The 18,993-nt window shown below is 39.2% G+C and overlaps 1 protein-coding gene across 1 annotated transcript; it reads left to right on the forward strand.

The window, feature by feature from the left end:
* Nucleotides 1-393: 393 nt before the first annotated feature.
* LOC141055980 (serine/threonine-protein kinase SBK1-like) lies at nt 394-17,378 on the forward strand. The gene is made up of 4 exons (XM_073552665.1): nt 394-441; nt 14,864-15,041; nt 16,198-16,400; nt 16,751-17,378. Exons 2-4 carry the CDS (start codon nt 14,927-14,929, stop codon nt 17,357-17,359), a joined length of 927 nt encoding a protein of 308 aa, XP_073408766.1. The 5' UTR covers nt 394-441; nt 14,864-14,926; the 3' UTR covers nt 17,360-17,378.
* The last annotated feature ends 1,615 nt before the right edge of the window (nt 17,379-18,993 follow it).

Below are 18,993 nucleotides of genomic sequence, written 5' to 3' on the forward strand. Positions count from 1 at the left end.
AAGTTTTTTCTAATATCTAATCTGTGTCTCCTCCCATTCAGTTTCATCCCATTGCTTCTAGTCTTTCCTTGTGCAAATGAGAATAAAGTTGATCCTTCTACAATGTGACAGCCCTTTAGATATTTAGTGTATTACATTGCATTTACTGGAAATTTTACATGGGGAAAGAGCAGGAGAAGGTGATCCTATGTTTGAAACATTTTGGAAACAGTACTGCACCTCCAGGACACTGGACCAAACGTACCAATAAAGCTCATGAATTATTCAATGCATTGTTCTCTGAAGATGCAGCCACCACCACTACCAGGAGTCCAGGAAACACTTTCCTGAACTATCTTGACTTGACATGGGGAGAAGATGACTAGCTGAAAAATCCCCACAAGATTGCAGAAGCTAAAGTTGAGATGGAACATTTGGAAGAGGAATTCATTGTAATTGAAGGTAAGGACAAGTAGACTGTAGTGGAGAACCAAGGGAACATTTAATGCCTTAGGGAAGCCACTTCTACTTCAGTGACACACTGCTGATTTTGTCTGACAAATTTTAAGCAAGGTACATTCCCATAGGGTATATTTGCTTCAGAGTTCACACAGGTTGATATACCCACGTTAACATATCCCTTGTATGTGCCTTGCTTATACATTTTTTCTTTGCTGGTACAGTATGTGAAAACTCAAAACCTTTCCCTAGGAATTTCTTTGTTTGAATAGTGCCACATTTAATTTATCTACTTGTCCAGGGATTGGTGCAGATACAGATAAAAGGGTCAATATTTTGAGTAGGACTATGTCCACTGCTATATAGTTAAAAGGTTATCTTGCATATTAATTGATCTATATCATACGCTAGAATCATATGTATTGATTGGTTGAGTACACTTATTAATTGATATTGTCTAGTAGGACTATGAACACAGTTATGCTAAAATCAAAATAGTGTCCACCAACATAATTCTCTATAAGAGGGGCCTCAGCCTGAACCAATTACCTCATAATAGTAAATAGGTGTTCATGAAACATGACATCAAAAAAGGATAAGAATTATCCAAAAGACACCTCTTCACAAACATAATTAATAAACACAATCCCCTTGAGAAAGCACATCTGCAAAACGCATGTCGGGGAGTTCAGTGGTATCACAGACAGAGGCCTACAGCGACATGGGTAAGATCAATTGATAAATTACTGTTCCGTTTGGTAGAGGTTTTTTTTTTCTCTGACCTGGTGGAGCTTTACTGTGATCATTTAACGGTGTTGCGTCCTGAATTTTGGTCTGTTTCACTGTATGTATGGACTTGAGTCCCTATTTTTTTCTATACCTCATATATGCCTCGTGGTACACACGGTCCAAGTTGTCTTCATATCTGTATGTTTATACCTCCAAAGATTTATGCTTTTCTATTAATTATCTCTTTGTGAAGTGGTGTGTTTTGGATAATTATTATCCCTTTGCTGATGACACCATTATGTTAGTAGTACTTTTTGTAGTTCTGCACACAGCACTCTACATGTGTGTCTTGGAGTGATACATATTTGTTTTTTTTGAAGTTGTCTTATTAACCATTCCCTCCTATCAATAGGAACATTGTCTAATTGTAGAAGAGCATTCTTGGGTTTTCACAACCTTTAATCACTAAAATTATTGTAACTTCAGTACTGCATATTTATTGATATATTAATGTATTTCTCTACATCTCTCATATTGTAAAAAACACACAAAAGTTGAGCCTGGTTTGAGTTGGTACACATGCAGCACATAAATGCATGTTCGCACTGGCCGTAGAAAATACAAAACCTACAAGAAACAAAAAAAACAAAATAAGCAAAAACCCTAACTAAATAAGTAAAAAGCAAAAGTGCATTTAAATAAGAGTTCTTAGTAATACTGTGTTTGATCTAAACTGGCATAAAAGCCGTCCCACCATCGACAAGGTGACTCTGATCGGGATGGTCCTACACTGTTTAATATTAAAGACCTTACCCTGTTTCAAAGTTGACCTCGGTGTGTGAATAAGGGCAGACAAAAGGACCTGGTCCCAACCAGTGGAAACCAGTCTGGGGACGCCTCTAAGGCCGGGACAACACATGTGAGAAATTCGGACAAGTCTTGCATGTTAATACCCGGCACTGCCGCCAGCCCTCAGGAGCAGAGTGTGCGGCTGCTTGTATTGCTATGCGGCTGCACGCTCCGATCCAAGTGCCGGCGGCAGTGCCAGGTATTAACAGGTGAGACTCATCCGAGTTTCTCGCATGTGTGATCCCGGCCTAAGGGCATACTCACTTGTGAGAGAATCGCACGATGCTCATACGAGTCTTTCGCATGAAAACCTGGCACTGCTGTCGGCACTCGAACCGGAGCGTGCGGCTGCATAGAAATACATGTAGCCGCATGCTCCAGTCCGAGTGCCAGTGGCAGTGCCAGGTTATCATGTGAGAGAGTCGTATGAGAATCACGTGAGTCTCTCGCAAGTGAGTATGAGCCCTAAATGTGATTTCCAGTTCAGGAAAATGGTGGCCACACCCCAGCTAGTACAGAATGCGAAAATACAAAGAAAAAAACATAAAAATTGAGCCTGGTTGGCGTTGGTACACATGCAGCATATAAATGCATGTTCACATGGGCCATAGAATATACAAAACTGGTGGGACGGCTTTTATGCCCTGTTTTTTAATAAAAAACAGTATTACTAAGAACTGTGTTATTTAAATGCACATTTGCTTTTTACTTATTTAGTCACAGAAGGGTTTTTGCTTATTTTGTTTTCTTGTAGGTTTTTCATCTCTCATATTGTGACACTTGCTCATGTAATAGTTGGTACCAGTCATGTATCTACATTACATCATATCATTAAGATAAATATTCATAATAGATTGTAAGGTCTCCTGTGTGGCCTCTGACAGTTTGTAGTCTTCTGTTTTGTTTTTTTTTGTTTTTTTCTAGCTATATCTTTTATTAAATTATGTAATCAATAAAGACTTTATATTGGCAGCTTTACTTTGGTTTACTGCTTGTAGGATGTATAACTTGAGGTGGGTTTTGGTGAAATTGCTAACACCACTCCTCAATTATATATCTATTTGTTTTACTTGTAATAGGTTTTGGTTCTTCTGGAATTTTGGCCACTCAATGAGCAATCACCTTTCTAGTAACACTATAATGGGCAGATATGTTTTTTTTTTTTTTCTTTTAAAGATTTTTTTTTCATACATTTATATTCTTGTATAACCAATTATGTGTCTCAAATTTCCCAAGAATACATAAAAAAAATTTAGAGGTAGACTTGGCATTAGATCACTGAAAGACAAAATAAGTTAAAAATAATTTAATTACATTTTACTTAATATTTTAAAATCTTCCTGGTATGATAAATATGTAGCAAATGGATATTTGTAGAGACTGATTATGAGGGTCTGATCTTGCTCAGAATATGAGGGAAGACTCTGACGCAGATGTAAAAGTTTGGAGTCAAGGGAGAAGCAGACACCTGAGGCTATGAGAAATGTCTGATTGTACTAATAAGCCTCACAATAACCAGTGACCACAAAGGAGCGACATCAAGGGGCTAATGTGAGGCTAATGGCCACAAGTGAAGCCCCTCTGAGTACATCCACATGTAATTCTAGAAGCTGTAGATCTATGATGGGTCTCCACAGGTGATCCATTCTGAGGGAAAGTCTTCTGGCACAGATCATTGATGGCTCCTAATTGTTAGTACATCTGTAACACAAACAAGGACAAACACTGTGATGCCCCCTATACATTAGATAGCGATCAGCCCAATGATCCAAGGTAGCTAAATCCATTTAGTTATCAACTTTGCCTTGGGACATTGCCATCATGCTGGGAAAAAAACATTGCTCATCTCCACATTTCTCCTGGATGATGGGAGAAGTTGCTCTTGAAGGATGTTTAGTTCACATTTTTTATTCATGGTCATGATCTTGGGCAAAATTGTGGTGTGCCATCTACGTGGTTGAGAAGACACCACATGAGTGGTCTCGGAATGCAAAAATTAAAAAAAACGTGCAGGTAACCACTTCTTTATTCCAATGACATTAGAAAGTTTCTCATGCTGTCCAAATTATCATCTCTCTAAGAGCAATCTAAGAGATCTTGGCTTGGACAGCATGAGAAACTATTTAATGGTTTTGGAATAAAGAAGTGGATTTGCTGCCACCTTCATGTTTTGCATCTGCTCCTGTTGGTCAGCTGTGAAAGCAGCAGCCATAATGATATGTAATGGAGGTGTCTACATGAGCATGGTGAGTTCTGGATTTTAATCCGATTTTCTTTGCTATGGTCAGCATGCTATACTATTGGCAGCCACAAGACCCATGGTGGTGCTCATCTTTTCATCAAACAATATGCCTGATCAATCTCTACCTCAAGATTAGACAACCAGAAAGAGACAATGGAGAGATCAAAACAAGTGTAAAATGACTTTACGGTCATGTCAATAAGATATGGATTTTCTATTATAGACACAAATATCAGACAGGTTTCGGCTTCAGTTGAGACTTTTAGGCTTTTTTCCACTATGGTGAATATACTGTATCTGTTAGGCTAGAGTTACACGACCATATTTACGGTCATCTGAGAAAATCAGCTCTATTATGCTATGAGTTTGCTGATAGTGTGATCTCAACATAATGTGGAGAAGATAGAGGGGAAAAAAAACAAAAATTTTCCATCTTCTCCATTTTATCAGTACGTGAAAAGCAGAAGCAAAATGGCGCATTCTGCAGTTTCTTCTTCGGGCAAACTTGGTTCATAGAAAAAAATGGGAATTTGCACAGCCCCTTAGAATAACATTGATCCAAGTGCCATCTGATGTTTTGTTGGACCACACACACTGATCGAAAATATTCTTCTCTGCACCTACCCTGAAAAAAACTGCTCATAGCAGGATAAATATTGGGGTAAAGCTGACATGAGCATCTTAAGAACACATCTGGACATTACAGCTGTGGACAGGAGCTAGTGTGGATCTTATGTTGTAAATCTACAAAAATTTACAGCTCAATGTAGACAAAGATTTCATAACCCTCATCCCGATATGGCTGAAAAATCCGAGCTGGCAGCAGAGTTATGAGAAGGGTTTCCCTCTGTACATATATTGACAAATCCCTAGAGTTACTGCCTTAGGGCCCCGTCTCACATAGCGACTCACCAGCGATCCCGATAACGATATCAACGTGTCAGGATCGCTGGTGAATCGCTACATGATCGCTGGTGAGCTGTCAAACAGACAGCTTCACCAGCAATCAGCACAGCGACGTCCCTTAGATACCCGATGTGTACGTTAGTTACCAGCTCCCTGCATCAGCGCGCTGGTAACTAACATACACATCGGGTATCTAAGGGACGCATGTCACTTGGATACTCGATGTGTACATTAGTTACCAGCAGATCGCTGGTCTCCCGCCTGTCACACGCAGCGATGCGTGCTGGCCAGCGAGAGACCAGCGACCATAGAAAAGTCCAGAGGTTTCCCAGAGCGATCAGCAAAACCGGCAGGGGGGCCGGTCGCTGATCGCTGTCACACACAGCGATCTCGCTGGTGAGATCGCTGTTGTGACACAAAACTTGTGACTCAGCAGCCATCTCGCTGCAAGATTGCTATCTGTGACCGGGGCCTTTATTCATAACCTTATTAATACTGGCCGGACTCTTTCTTCACTGACCCCCAACAGCAGATTCATATAAAATGGAGGTTAGTCAGGTGGTCGGGAGAGAAGGCTGCTGGTCCAGTTCACACTTAGCCTGTAATGAATACTTGATCTTTTTGTGAAAGACATACTGGCAATTGATGCCTATGGGGCTGTTCACATTTGTTTTTCTTGAGTAACGACTGTAAAAAAAAAAAAAAAAAGTGGTGTCTCCATTATATTTTTTTGTTGTTTTGCAAATCAAGATTTGCCCATTCAAGAGAAATGGTCCCGAAAGAAAAACACACTCTGGCATCCATGTGTTATCCAAGTGTTGTCCATTTTTAATATTTTATGAGTAGGAGAAGCTTGAATTTTTTTTTTTTCTTGGCACAAGCGAAAAACAGACAAGGATCAAAAATGGGTAAAAATCAGATGAAGTGCTCTGATCAAAAAAAGTCTGTTATTATAATGAAAACTGCCTATCGGAGACTTTCCTGGAAATAGTTTGTGCTTCTGCAGTAGATAATTTGGAGACATTTACTAATCTCACCTAGATGTTCCCTACATTTTCCCGACAGAATCTGAGATGGAGTCTAGATTTTTAGATCAATTCTGACAGATTAATTAGTTTGAGGAAGAAATAATCCCAAATTAAATTTGAAAAAAATCTTATTTGCAAAATTTTGTATGGATTGTAAGTGAATTATTTCTTTGCCTCCTCCATTAGCCACACAATTTGGTACGGATGTAATTTATTAATCTTCCCGCAGATTTTTCTCAGATTTGCGGCAATATTTACAAATCTGCCAATTCTGAGCTGTGTGTGGACTTCTGAAGCCCCTTCACATTATTAGATATATCTAGAATGAAATATCTGATCTCAGCCATAATGAGCGACCGTTGTCTGTGGTGGAAATGACCGATTGTGCGTATCGACCAACGAACATTTATAATTGACCAAAACACTGGTCCAGGAGTTGGATTTTCTCAGCAGATGATCAGTTCTAATGCTCGGACAAAACCATTGGCCGGTATATTCTGTGATGTGTTTGGGGCAATCGGAGAATGATCGTTCGTTGCCCCCATTTCGTCTAATGTGTATGGGGCCTTTCCCTGTAGTTGTATTAGGAGTTTCACTTTAGGACAAATGGAAATAACAGAATAGTCTATGTAATAATAACGTCAGCTGGGACAAAACTATCCTACAAGATATGTTAGGTCAGTTTATGGCCATAAACACTGAATACTAGAACCTGCCTGGCAAATGAATATTTCTATAAAAATATGGGACCAGTTTCTCTAGTGATGAAAGCAGCAGTAGAATAAACTCAGAACTGATCACACCATCAATTTACCAGCAACAAAAACAATACTAAGGTGGGCGCCTCCCCGGTGCCAATGTTGGTTTATTCACAGCTAATTAAATATCAATGAGGTGTAAATGAATGTCCTGCTTCTAGGACACACCTAAGTCAGTAATTCAATGGAGGTTTTTGGATTAAAAAAATGCAAAAGCACAAAAGGGTCTTATCCAAGAAGTAAAGAGGAATCAAAGGGTAAGTGATAATGCATACATTCCAGCTGCCGCTGCGTCTGAGGGTGCGTGTATGGAATATGCCAAGGAATATGGGAGTATCTTGCGCTGCTGAATGAACGACAAGCCAAGATGTAATGATGATGGTTTACTGTCAGCGCATTTCACAGTAACTCCGGCTGAATAAATGAAAAATTCAGAAAGGGCAACAAGGGGAAAGGTTATACAATCATGTGGTAGAGGATAAAGCTCATACATCAAAAAGCGAATATAACAAAAAACAGAAGTATCATTTTATCATTGAATAAAGTTGGTAATAAAATAATTACGCTTAAAGAAAAAGAAAATTCTGTCCTTGTAAGTCTCTTTAAAATGTATCGTGTCAGGTTTGAGCTCAATACAGTGTGTCCGTAAAGTCATGGTGCACTTTTGACCAGTCACTGGAAAGCAACAAAAGACGATAGAAATGTGAAATCTGCTCCAAATAAAAGGAAACTCTCCTAGTTTCATACCTACTCAGTGCAGTTCTATGTGGGCTCCATTTGTTTCCCTACACACATCCAAACGATAGTGACGTTCTTGCCACACACGGGTAAGGACGTCTGGTGTAACAGAGTGAATAATGTCTCTGTACATGGTGTTGCGTCATCATCTGCCCATGTGCACGTGCTGCAACATCATCCTACAGAAACTGGGAGGGTTTTCCTTCTATTTGGAGCAGAGTTCACATTTCTATTGTCCTTTGTTGCTCTCATGTGACTGGTCAAAAGTGCACCATGACTTTATGGACACACTGTATATTGTGGGGAAGAGATCTCAGATAGATCTATGTAGAGCGTGAGGCTATCACTCAGTATTGATTACATATGTGGCAAGTTACTCTTTGAAAGAAAAAATTGTGCTAAAAAATAGAAGTTAGCTTAAAAAAAGTCAAACCTGAAAGCATTGTACACATTATACACACACCAAATAGTCGCGACATCTGTAATGGAGGCGAGGCCAAATACTAAGAAGCCCCCCCCACACACATTAGATTGCTGTCAGCTCAACGATCTGAGATACATGTGAGATATGACCGGGATAAAGAGGAGAAAAGTGAGATGGATAAAAAATAATACCTAGAGGCAGCACACCAAAATTAGTAAAATAAAAAAAAAAATAGTGAAATTTATTGGCCATGTGGCGATGATAAGGATCATAGTGTGAACCTTTCTCAGGATTGCAGTGAATATAATAAAAGAGGAATCATTATGCTTCCACATGAGCTATATCTATCCCAGTTATAATAGTACAAACTATAGAGATGCATTAGGCCTTAAAAATGGAATTAAGGATTTGCTGACTTTATGCTTAACAAAGCCCAACTCATTGATCCTAAGGGATCCTCCTCAGTTGGGGCTGCTCCACTAAAGGTGCTCAGCTATCCAAAGAGATCCATATCTAATACAGACACAGATCTCTCATCCGAATCTAAAAGTAGAGTAATCAGCTAACCAAAATGATTGGAGCAGATAAACGGCTCCAAATCTTCACATCCAATTGTAAAATATGGTAACATCTATTGTACAATGGGTAGCAATAGGGGGATCTCTTAGGACCAATGGGTCGGGCTTTGTTAAGCAGAATGTCAGCAGATCCCTTTATATAATTCCAAAGGCCATAAAAAATGTAATAGTGTGCAGCAGGTATATGGAAAAATTGGCTATAATAAAGGTACACTCTTACATTTGTATAAAGCGTTAATATTCTGATTGGCACCTTTTTTACCCTTTTCAAGATGGAGCCAATAACTCCATGTGTCACGGAAATGCACATTACACTTGGAATATCTTTTTTCCATTTTACCTTTACCAAGATGGCACCGATGACTTCCTATGTTATGGAGCATGCGCAGACTTGTCTGACGCCTAGGATCTTAGGATCTCTCTTTCCCTATTCACCTCATTTACGTGTCACAGACCAGCACAGTGTAATCACCAGAACGCCGAACGAGGTGACATTTTGGTGGTAATAACTTCTGTTAGGCTGGGACAAGTCACCTTAGTTTGGGTTAATGATTTTTACACATGAGATATTTCTATCGAAACCAGGGGAAGAGTCTTGAGGAGATCATTTGCATATTCCCAGTGCCTTCTGGGATAAGTGAAGAGTCTCCGCGAGCTGAACGATCACTGGGTTTTGGCCGTTGCAGCTGAAAAGAGGAAATCGGAGAAACCAGGGGAAGAGTCTTGAGGAGATCATTTGCATATTCCCAGTGCCTTCTGGGATAAGTGAAGAGTCTCTGCGAGCTCAACGATCACTGGGTTTTGGCCGTTGCAGCTGAAAAGAGGAAATCGGAGAAACCAGGGGAAGAGTCTTGAGGAGATCATTTGCATATTCCCAGTGCCTTCTGGGATAAGTGAAGAGTCTCCGCGAGCTGAACGATCACTGGGTTTTGGCCGTTGCAGCTGAAAAGAGGAAATCGGAGAAACCAGGGGAAGAGTCTTGAGGAGATCATTTGCATATTCCCAGTGCCTACAGGGATAAGTGAAGAGTCTCCGCGAGCTCAACGATCACTGGGTTTTGGCCGTTGCAGCTGAAAAGAGGAAATCGGAGAAACCGCGCGCCGAATTTTGGCTCATCTTTCATCTTTTTAAGAAATCTCAAGATGGAAGAGGCCAGGAGCCATTTGGTGAGCTGCATTTCTTGCTACATGTTCACAGATTTACCAGTTGAAAAGCCAAACTTCACATGCCACAAATGCAAGCTTGTGACCCTGTTGGAGGAAAAGTTGCAAAATCTCGAAGAGAGGTTAGCTACGTTGAAGATCATTAAGGAAGGTGAAGAGTTCTTGGACAGAGCAGAATTATCTCTTCATGTTACAGAAAGAGAAGAAATTCGAAGTGCACCTGAAGAAACAGAGGATTGGAGACATGTGACCCAGAGAAGCAGGAGGATCAGGAGGCAATCAGCACCCATACTGCTCAGGAACCAGTACCAGGCTCTCACGCAGGAAAACGATGAAGAAATACATCAGGATAAGACTTTGCCAACAAACAGCAACCTTGTACGCCTTCAGAGTCCTCCTGGATGGAGAAAGAAAAATGTTGTGAAGAAGAAACGGAGAGTGGTGGTCATGGGGGATTCCCTGTTGAGAGGAACAGAGGCCGCTATCTGCAGACCGGATATAACTTCAAGAGAAATGTGCTGTCTTCCAGGTGCAAAAATTAAAGATGTGTCTGACAGGATATCAGGACTCTTCAGACCTACAGATGACTACCCATTCCTGCTACTACATGTGGGGACAAATGACACCGCAAGAAACGACCTGGAAACCATCTGCAGAGACTTTGAAGACTTAGGCAAGAAAGTGAAAGAACTGGGAGCGCAGTGGTCTTCTCTTCCATCCTCCCAGTGGATGGCCATGGAACAAGGAGGTGGAATAAGATTCTGCAGGTGAACAACTGGCTACGTCGATGGTGCCGTCAGCAACGATTTGGATTTCTGGATCACGGAGTGAACTACTTATACGATGGACTACTTGCTAGAGATGGGTTGCACCTTACGAAGACTGGAAAGCAGGTATTTGGAAGTCACCTTGCTACACTTGTAAGGAGAGCTTTAAACTAGAACAACATGGGAAGGGAAGCAAAAGACCAGAAAAAGCCATACACCTGACAAATGCTACTGAGAACTCTGCTATTAGAAGTGGAAAGGAAGAACAAAGACGAAAGAATCTAATTAAAAAAAATATTGGAGAAAGAGAAACCAATCACAAACTAAAATGTTTCTATACTAATGCACAAAGCATGGGCAACAAACAAGGAGAATTGGAACTACTAACACAGGAAAAGAAATATGATGTCATTGGAATCACTGAAACTTGGTGGGACAATACACATGATTGGAATACAAGACTAGAAGGATACAACTTATTTGCAAGAAACAGACTTGATAAACGAGGAGGGGGTGTCGCATTGTATGTTAGAAATGCGTATATCTGCACAGAGATTGAAGCTTCAGAGACTGGGAGTTCTGTGGAAACTGTTTGGGTAAGAATACAAGGACAGAACAATGGAAAGGACACCATTGTAGGCATTTACTACAGGCCGCCTGTGCAAGCTGAAGATATGGATGAACTCTTTATGCATCAAATGGCCAAGTTCTCCAAAAAATATGACATAGTTGTCATGGGAGATTTCAACTATCCAGACATTTGTTGGGAATCTCTCTCAGGCAAAACTAACAGGTCAAGGAAATTCTTATCCTCTCTTGCTGACAACTTCATCTTCCAAAAGGTAAAGGAGAAAACAAGGGGAACTGCTACCTTGGATCTAATCCTTATAAACAGGGAGGAAATGGTTGAGGAGGTAAAAGTGGCTGGGACCCTAGGAGGTAGCGACCATGCTATTTTAGAATTTTGGATAACTAGAGGCGGAAGACCTGTGAAGACTCAGACGTCAAGGTTAGATTTCAGAAAGGCAGATTTTAAGGGATTCAGAAAGAGAATTGGAGGGATCCAATGGCTGGATATCCTTAAAGACAAAAATGTCCAGGAAGGATGGGAAATCTTGAAAAATGAAATTCTCAAAGCACAGTTGTTAACAATTCCGAAAAGAGGGAAGAATAGGAAGCATTTAAGGAAACCAGGATGGATGAACACAGAACTTAAGCACATGCTAAAAAGGAAGCAAAAAATGTTTATAAAATGGAAAGAAGGAGGCATATCTAAAGAAGAATATAATGCTGTCTGCAGAACCTGCAAGGCACAAATCAGATTATCTAAAGCTGAAAATGAATTGAGGCTTGCAAGAGATGTCAAAAGCAATAATAAAGGATTTTGGGGATATGTCAAAAGTAAAAGAAAAGTCAAAGATGCTATAGGATTTTTACAGGATGAAAATGATGAAATCGTAAGACAGGATGTTGAGAAGGCTGAACTTTTAAATTCCTATTTTGCATCTGTTTTCTCTCAGAAAGGAAATGTAACATCAACTGTTATTCACTGTCCTATTAAGGGAATAGAAGAATCCAGGATATCTATAAACAGAATGATAGTGAGAAAACACTTAGCTAACCTAAATGTATTCAAGTCTCCAGGTCCAGATGAATTACACCCCAGAGTACTGAAGGAGATAGCAGAAGAAATTTTTGAACCCCTCTCCATAATCTTTGAAAATTCTTGGAGAACAGGAGAAGTGCCAGAAGACTGGAGAAGAGCAAATGTTGTTCCTATCTTCAAAAAGGGGAAGAAGGTGGACCCAGGCAACTATAGGCCGGTAAGTCTGACTTCTATACCAGGAAAGATCTTTGAACAAATTATTAAACAACATGTATGTCAATACCTGGATAAGAATGAAGTGATTAAACAGAGTCAGCATGGGTTTGTAACTAATAAGTCATGTCAGACTAATTTAATTTCCTTCTATGATGGTATTACTGATTGGGTGGATCAAGGAAATGCTGTAGATATAGTATATCTTGACTTCAGCAAAGCATTTGACAAAGTCTCTCATACAATCCTTATTGAAAAAATGACTAAGTATGGACTGAGAGGAGACTTAATAGCTGTCTACAAATATCTAAAGGGCTGTCACATTGTAGAAGGATCAACTTTATTCTCATTTGCACAAGGAAAGACTAGAAGCAATGGGATGAAGCTGAATGGGAGGAGACACAGATTAGATATTAGAAAAAACTTTTTGACAGTTAGAGTGATCAATGAGTGGAACAGGCTGCCACGAGAAGTGGTGAGTTCTCCTTCAATGGAAGTCTTCAAACAGAGGCTGGACAGACATCTAACTGGGATGATTTAGCGAATCCTGCTTTGAGCAGGGGGTTGGACCAGATGGCCCAGGAGGTCCCTTCCAACTCTACGATTCTATGATTCTATCCCAATTACTGCACATTTGTAATATTTACTGTTTATCAGTGTGTCAAGAGTGGGAGAAGAGGGTTGGAATGACAATCCAACACAATGGGCAGCATTTTGAACACAAAAGTGGTCATAAACTTGTAAATAACTCCTGAAAGAATAAAGTTATGTTAAAACCAAACACACCATTGTTTTTCTTGTGAAATTCTCAATAAGTTTGATGTGTTACGTGACCCTTTTCCCATTGAAAAAAATAAAGTTGGATCTAAAATGGATGACTTCAAAATGGCCACCATGGTTGCCACACATCTTGAAAAGTTTCCCCCCTCCCTTATACTAATGAGCTACAAACAGGAAGTTGATATCACCAACCATTCCCATTTTATTTGGGTGTATCCATGTAAATGACCCACCCTGTACATAAAGATTTCATACACCTTATCCCAATATGGCTGAAAAATCCGAGCTGCCAGGAGAGTTATGAGGGGTTTTGCTCTATCCATTTTTTGATGAACTCCTGGAGTTACTGCCTTGTTCATAACAACCATGGTAATATTAACCAGACTCTTCACTGTCCCCCAACAGCAAATTCATGTAAAATGGAGGTTATTCGGATGGTCAGGAGAGAAAGCTGCTGGTCCAGCGCACACTTCAGACTCAATCAAAAGTCTCTCTTTCATGGATAGATCATGTGCCCATTACAGGCTATGGGGCTGTCCATGTGTCCTTTTTTCTCCGAAACCATTGGACAAAAAAAAAAAGATGTGAAGTCTCCATTTTTTACCTGTTTCTCAAGACAAAAGGTCCACAAAAAACAGTGCTCGCATGGCGCCCATGTTTATCCAAGTGTTGTCAATTCTCATCATTTTTTTGAATTTTTGGAGGATTTTTACTCTCCTGTGGCTGTGCTTCTATTTTTATTGTTGTCATTATTTAATGGGTAGGGTAAGCTTGAATTTTTTTACACAAGAGAAAAACAAATGCCCCTCTGACATGACAAATGTATATTTATATAAAAAAACATAGGGCCAGTTTCTCTTTTGGTGAAAGCAGCAGGTGGTCATTAAGGTAAGATGTGACTGTAAGGGGCAGAATAAATTCAGAGCAGAGTACATTAGCAATTTACTAGCAAAATAAACAATACTAAGGTGGCTCCTCCCAGCCACCATTGTGCCACATTCATCTGTAATTCAATGGAGGTTTCTGACATCCAATTAGCTAATGAGAAGGATGGACATCAATGCCAGGTAGCTGCTTAACTATAAAAGCTAGAAGAGTTTCATGAGTCTTGTGGGCTTATTCCTGAGAACTTCTCTGTGGAGATAGGACCTCTCTGACTGAACCATAAAAAAGCGACATCATTCAACTTTTTGGAGCAGAAAGAACTTATAATTTTCACCAAAAACCTGACCCAGGTAAGATCACTCTTGAATAGTATATCCATTGGTGTTATTTATTAGGAGTTTGGGGTCTTCTTGCCAAATAACCAAACAACAATTATTCAGATTTGTAGTGCCATTACACTGGTTACAAATTCTAATTTTCTTGCTTGTCCTAATCCTCAAACATATAAAAGATACAGAAGTGTTTGTATCTAGAGATTATTATCATAGAACCATTTAGATTTATCCTAATTTTGATATTATCAGTAATTATAATGACTTCATGGAAAAGTTGCTGACAGCAAAAATCCTAATTAAGATACTGACTGGCATTTATTTTTGTTGTATGATGAGTTTCTAAATTATGATAGCTGCCTAAAGAACTGAGGATTGTGATCCCAAATTATGTTGTATTAATCGTGTTCCTTATGTTTTCCTATAGGGTCATACAGAGTTTCTGAGTTTCTATTGGTTAGCACAAAGAATCACCAACTTTCAAGCAGCTATGGCCGCCTTCCAAATCTTGGAAATAGTGGAGATTTCTGAATGCTACAATGTCATCAAGGAGCTTGGCCAAGGGTCATTTGGAAAAGTTGTACTTGCACAGAACAAATTAACAGGTATGTGAACAATGCAAAAACAAAGATGATCATTTATGAACATCGATGAAATAAAAGTGGCAATTTATGTATATGTCTAATATATTAATGACTTTAACTGGCCATGGAGATGAGCTATTTATTTGTAGGTCATTGGTAGGTCCACAATATTTTAGTAACATCAGCTGTCAAAATGCCCATACACCTAGGAGTAAAATCATCCAAACCTGCCAAATTTGGCAAATTTTGATCAAAATCTAATGTGTATAGTTGGGTTAAATAGGGATCATATGACAATAGAGAGGTCAGGAGAAATAAATGTTGGCCAAATGTTACCTCGCTAGCTGTTAATAGTAAGTGGGGGCTTCATTTCTTCTGTGTCATCAGCTTTCATCAAAGTCAGATGGATCTGCCAATGGTCTGGAGACAGATATCCATGTGTATGACCAACTTTACTCTCTCATGTTATAAAAATGTCCATCTAAAAATATTAATAGGCTCCATCATCCATTGTGAACCTGACAGAAGTCATTGAGAGACAAAAGGATTAAGAAGTTGGAGTTGGGTCCCCCAGTTGTTTTTTTTTTCTCACTGGAGATAGTTGGCTGCAAGATGATTCAGACAGTGGCTCTTTTGTAGAGAACACAAACATGTTTTCGAGAGGTCCCGTGTTTAATGTTAGACAGCGGCTGTCAAAATTATCTCCAAGGAGGAAAAAAATATCATGAGTTTTAGCTCCAACCGCTCAATCTTTATACCCACAGCTGAGCCAAATGTTTCCATGTACTGGTGAGTTTGGAAAGGTGACTGTCAGCGAAATGATAGATCTTGTGTACATTCCTCTAGATAGTGACATTTAAGCTAAAAAAACAAACAAACAACAATTGTGTATTGAATTTCTATCTTTCTGATATTTCTGCTCACTGATATCTTTCTAAGATTTGGAAGGATGCCAAAATTGGCTGTTTCGGTCAACTTTGTTCTAATTTTCATGGCAGCCTCAGCCTGTCATTCCCTGACTTTCATCTAAAGTATTTTTTTTGTTTAATCATATTTGTTTTTAATTTGAAGTAAAAAGGGGATAAGTGGATGCCAAGCACATCTGGCATCATTTTTATAGTGATAAACTTGGGATTAAACTGGTGTTATACATTTTTCTTTTTTGTGTGTTTTTTAGGAGAACCAGCAGCTGTGAAATTAATAAGGAAGGACAGAACTAAACTGCAAACCTTTCTGATGGAGTTGTCATTGTCAATCACCCTCTCTGACCACCCGAACATTATTGGCACATATCCCATCTTTATTGGCACAATGGACCACTATGTGCTGACTCAGGAGTTGGCAACGGCGGGCACCTTGCATGATATTATCCAAAGTGAGGTAAGAAAGGCCGGCTTCAGTTCTTCTCTTACAATACATACGTACTTTATTGTGAAACACCAAAGCTTGGAGATAGACATCAACAATAAGGGAGAGATTCTATATACTCACATAGCCAGTTAGCTAACTAATGCGTATAAAGCTCTTTGGAAATACATCAAGCCTTTTAAAGGGTGGAAGAGTCTTTTATTACAATGCACTTTTTGATGCCACATGACCATCACAGAATTAGTTTTACCTACTGCAGCATCCACTGTCCCAACAATAGCAAACTGTTCAAATTTTAGTATTTTTGCTTTAGATAAAGGACTACACAAGTAAATCTCATGACACTGATTTGTTTTCTGCAGGTTGGAATTCCTGAGGAGGCGGTCAAGAGGTGCGCATTACAGATATCTTGGGCCCTCGACTATTTGCATGGTAGACGATTGGTGCACAGAGACCTGAAGCCAGACAATGTGTTGCTCATGGACAAGGACTGTTATGAAATCAAGCTGAGTGACTTTGGTTTGACCCAACCAGTGGGAACCTATGTGTCCTCCATGTCACATATTATTCCATACATGTCTCCAGAATTGAGTGAATTGAAAGAAGAAGAATGTTTAGTCTTGAGCCCTGCTATAGATACTTGGGCCTTTGGGGTTCTTCTCTTTGTTATTTTGACTGGATATTTTCCCTGGCTGGAAGCAATAGAGACAGACGCAATGTACAAAGAGTACATCAACTGGAAGAAAAATCCAGACCAGATTCCTCCACCTGCTCGTTGGGAGAGGTTTTCAAGAGAAGCCATTAAAATGTTGGGCAATCTCCTTGTTCAATGTCCATCTTCTCGTCTTCCAATTCTGTCTGTCTTTGATTACCTCAATATTCCCTGGAAAATAAACGTCTTGGAGTATGGCACCAACATGGAGGCTCAGGAGGAAGATTTGGTAATAGAAGTTGTGGAGGACAGCCAATAGCTTCAGTTTATGATGAAACAGAACCTGGAAAGCAGCACATTAAGTCTTGGAGCAGAAGTCGACAATCAGATCATATTAATCCATTAAGGAAAATAGAACTTAATATGTGCCTTATATGAGCATGCGCCAGTTGCTTTTTGCATCCTCTGTATACACATCTGTGATTACTGTTGTTTTTTACTTCTTCTTGTATTTAATTATATTTTCAATAAATTTTATATTTTTGTATTTATGGTATAGTTACCTTTCTTTGGGCTGAAAGCTCTGATTTTTGTGTAGGTTTGACTATGCAGTGAGCAGCCCTTTTCGTTTTTGGAATATGCTGATTTATCTCACCCACTGTGTCGGCTTAATTAAATTCATATTGATCCATGCAGAAGGAATCACTCCAGAGTGGACTACAATTATCAGAAGTCTTTTGGTTGATCTGAATGGGACCACTGAAGAACACAAGGAACATGTGCATCTGGTCACTTAGCATACACAAATGAGCATTTTCAGTTCCTGCATCTACTCCTCCTACTTCACCTCCTCTTGCGGCAGAGTGGTCATGGCGACTGAGAAGACAGGCATAATCACACAAAAAAGTCCAAAATATTTACAGCCCTGTATCTGTTAGGATTTATGTATCCCTTCAAAAATTTCAAACTATTCACACAAAATGTTACAAAAAATGAAGACTACACTGGTAACTTAAAGGGTACTTAATAAAAGATATTTTTATTGAAAATCAATGTTAAAAGTATATCAAGCGAAAAGGTACTGAATATACAAAGAGAGACATACTACCATGGGGTACCACCAAATGCACAGGCTGTTATACAAACAGCGGCCCAATGACAAAATGAAATATGTTAGGAAGTAACCACAATACAATAAATATCAATATAAAACACACTCATGCCAATCACTGGTAATTAAAATATATATGTATAGTGCAATAAAGAGCAAAAAATGTTAATAACTAGTATAAATATAGCAAAATAAGGAAATGGTTGCACTCAATTGCATTAAGGCATATCAAATATGAAATATATGAAATGTGAATAGCATAATGGCTTTTGGAATCTAGAAAAAACATATGACATACTTAGCACAAAATTTGGCCAAAAGATGTGAGCACATTCACCAACGTCAAGGTGATCTCATTGAACGGGTTCCTATTCTAACTGCCTCATGTGAACTACTGGCTAATAACAAGATAAAGCCTATATTTATAGGAAGATAGGAACCAAAAAGTGATTGGATGCAATTAAAATCACAGCTTGATGAAGGGCAGAGTGCTCAGTCAGAAAGCTAACATACAAATGACAGAAAAAACTGACGACACATCCTAGTCTGAATAGGTGCATACCAAAAAACAGCTTACATATCAAAATAAGGAAATGGTTGCACTCAATTGCATTAAGGCATATGAAATGTGAACAGCATAATGGCTTTTGGAATTTAGAAAAAACATATGAGATACTTAGCACCAAATTTAGCCATTTGTATGTTAGCTTTCTGACTGAGCACTCCGCCCTTGGTCAAGCTGTGATTTTAATTGCATCCAATCACTTTTTGGTTCCTATCTTCCTATAAATATAGGCTTTATCTTGTTATTAGCCAGTAGTTCACATGAGGCAGTTAGAATA

The sequence above is a fragment of the Dendrobates tinctorius genome, unplaced genomic scaffold (assembly GCF_039654945.1).
Source record: "Dendrobates tinctorius isolate UK_male_01 unplaced genomic scaffold, ASM3965494v1 ptg000193l, whole genome shotgun sequence".
Taxonomy (NCBI): domain Eukaryota; kingdom Metazoa; phylum Chordata; class Amphibia; order Anura; family Dendrobatidae; genus Dendrobates; species Dendrobates tinctorius.

Coding starts and splice junctions, on each gene's coding strand:
- LOC141055980 (XM_073552665.1), top strand. CDS start 14,927: ATGGCCGCCTTCCAAATCTTGGAAATAGTGGAGATTTCTGAATGCTAC. Junction 15,042..16,197: donor TGCACAGAACAAATTAACAG/GTATGTGAACAA, acceptor TGTGTTTTTTAG/GAGAACCAGCAGCTGTGAAA. Junction 16,401..16,750: donor ATGATATTATCCAAAGTGAG/GTAAGAAAGGCC, acceptor TGTTTTCTGCAG/GTTGGAATTCCTGAGGAGGC.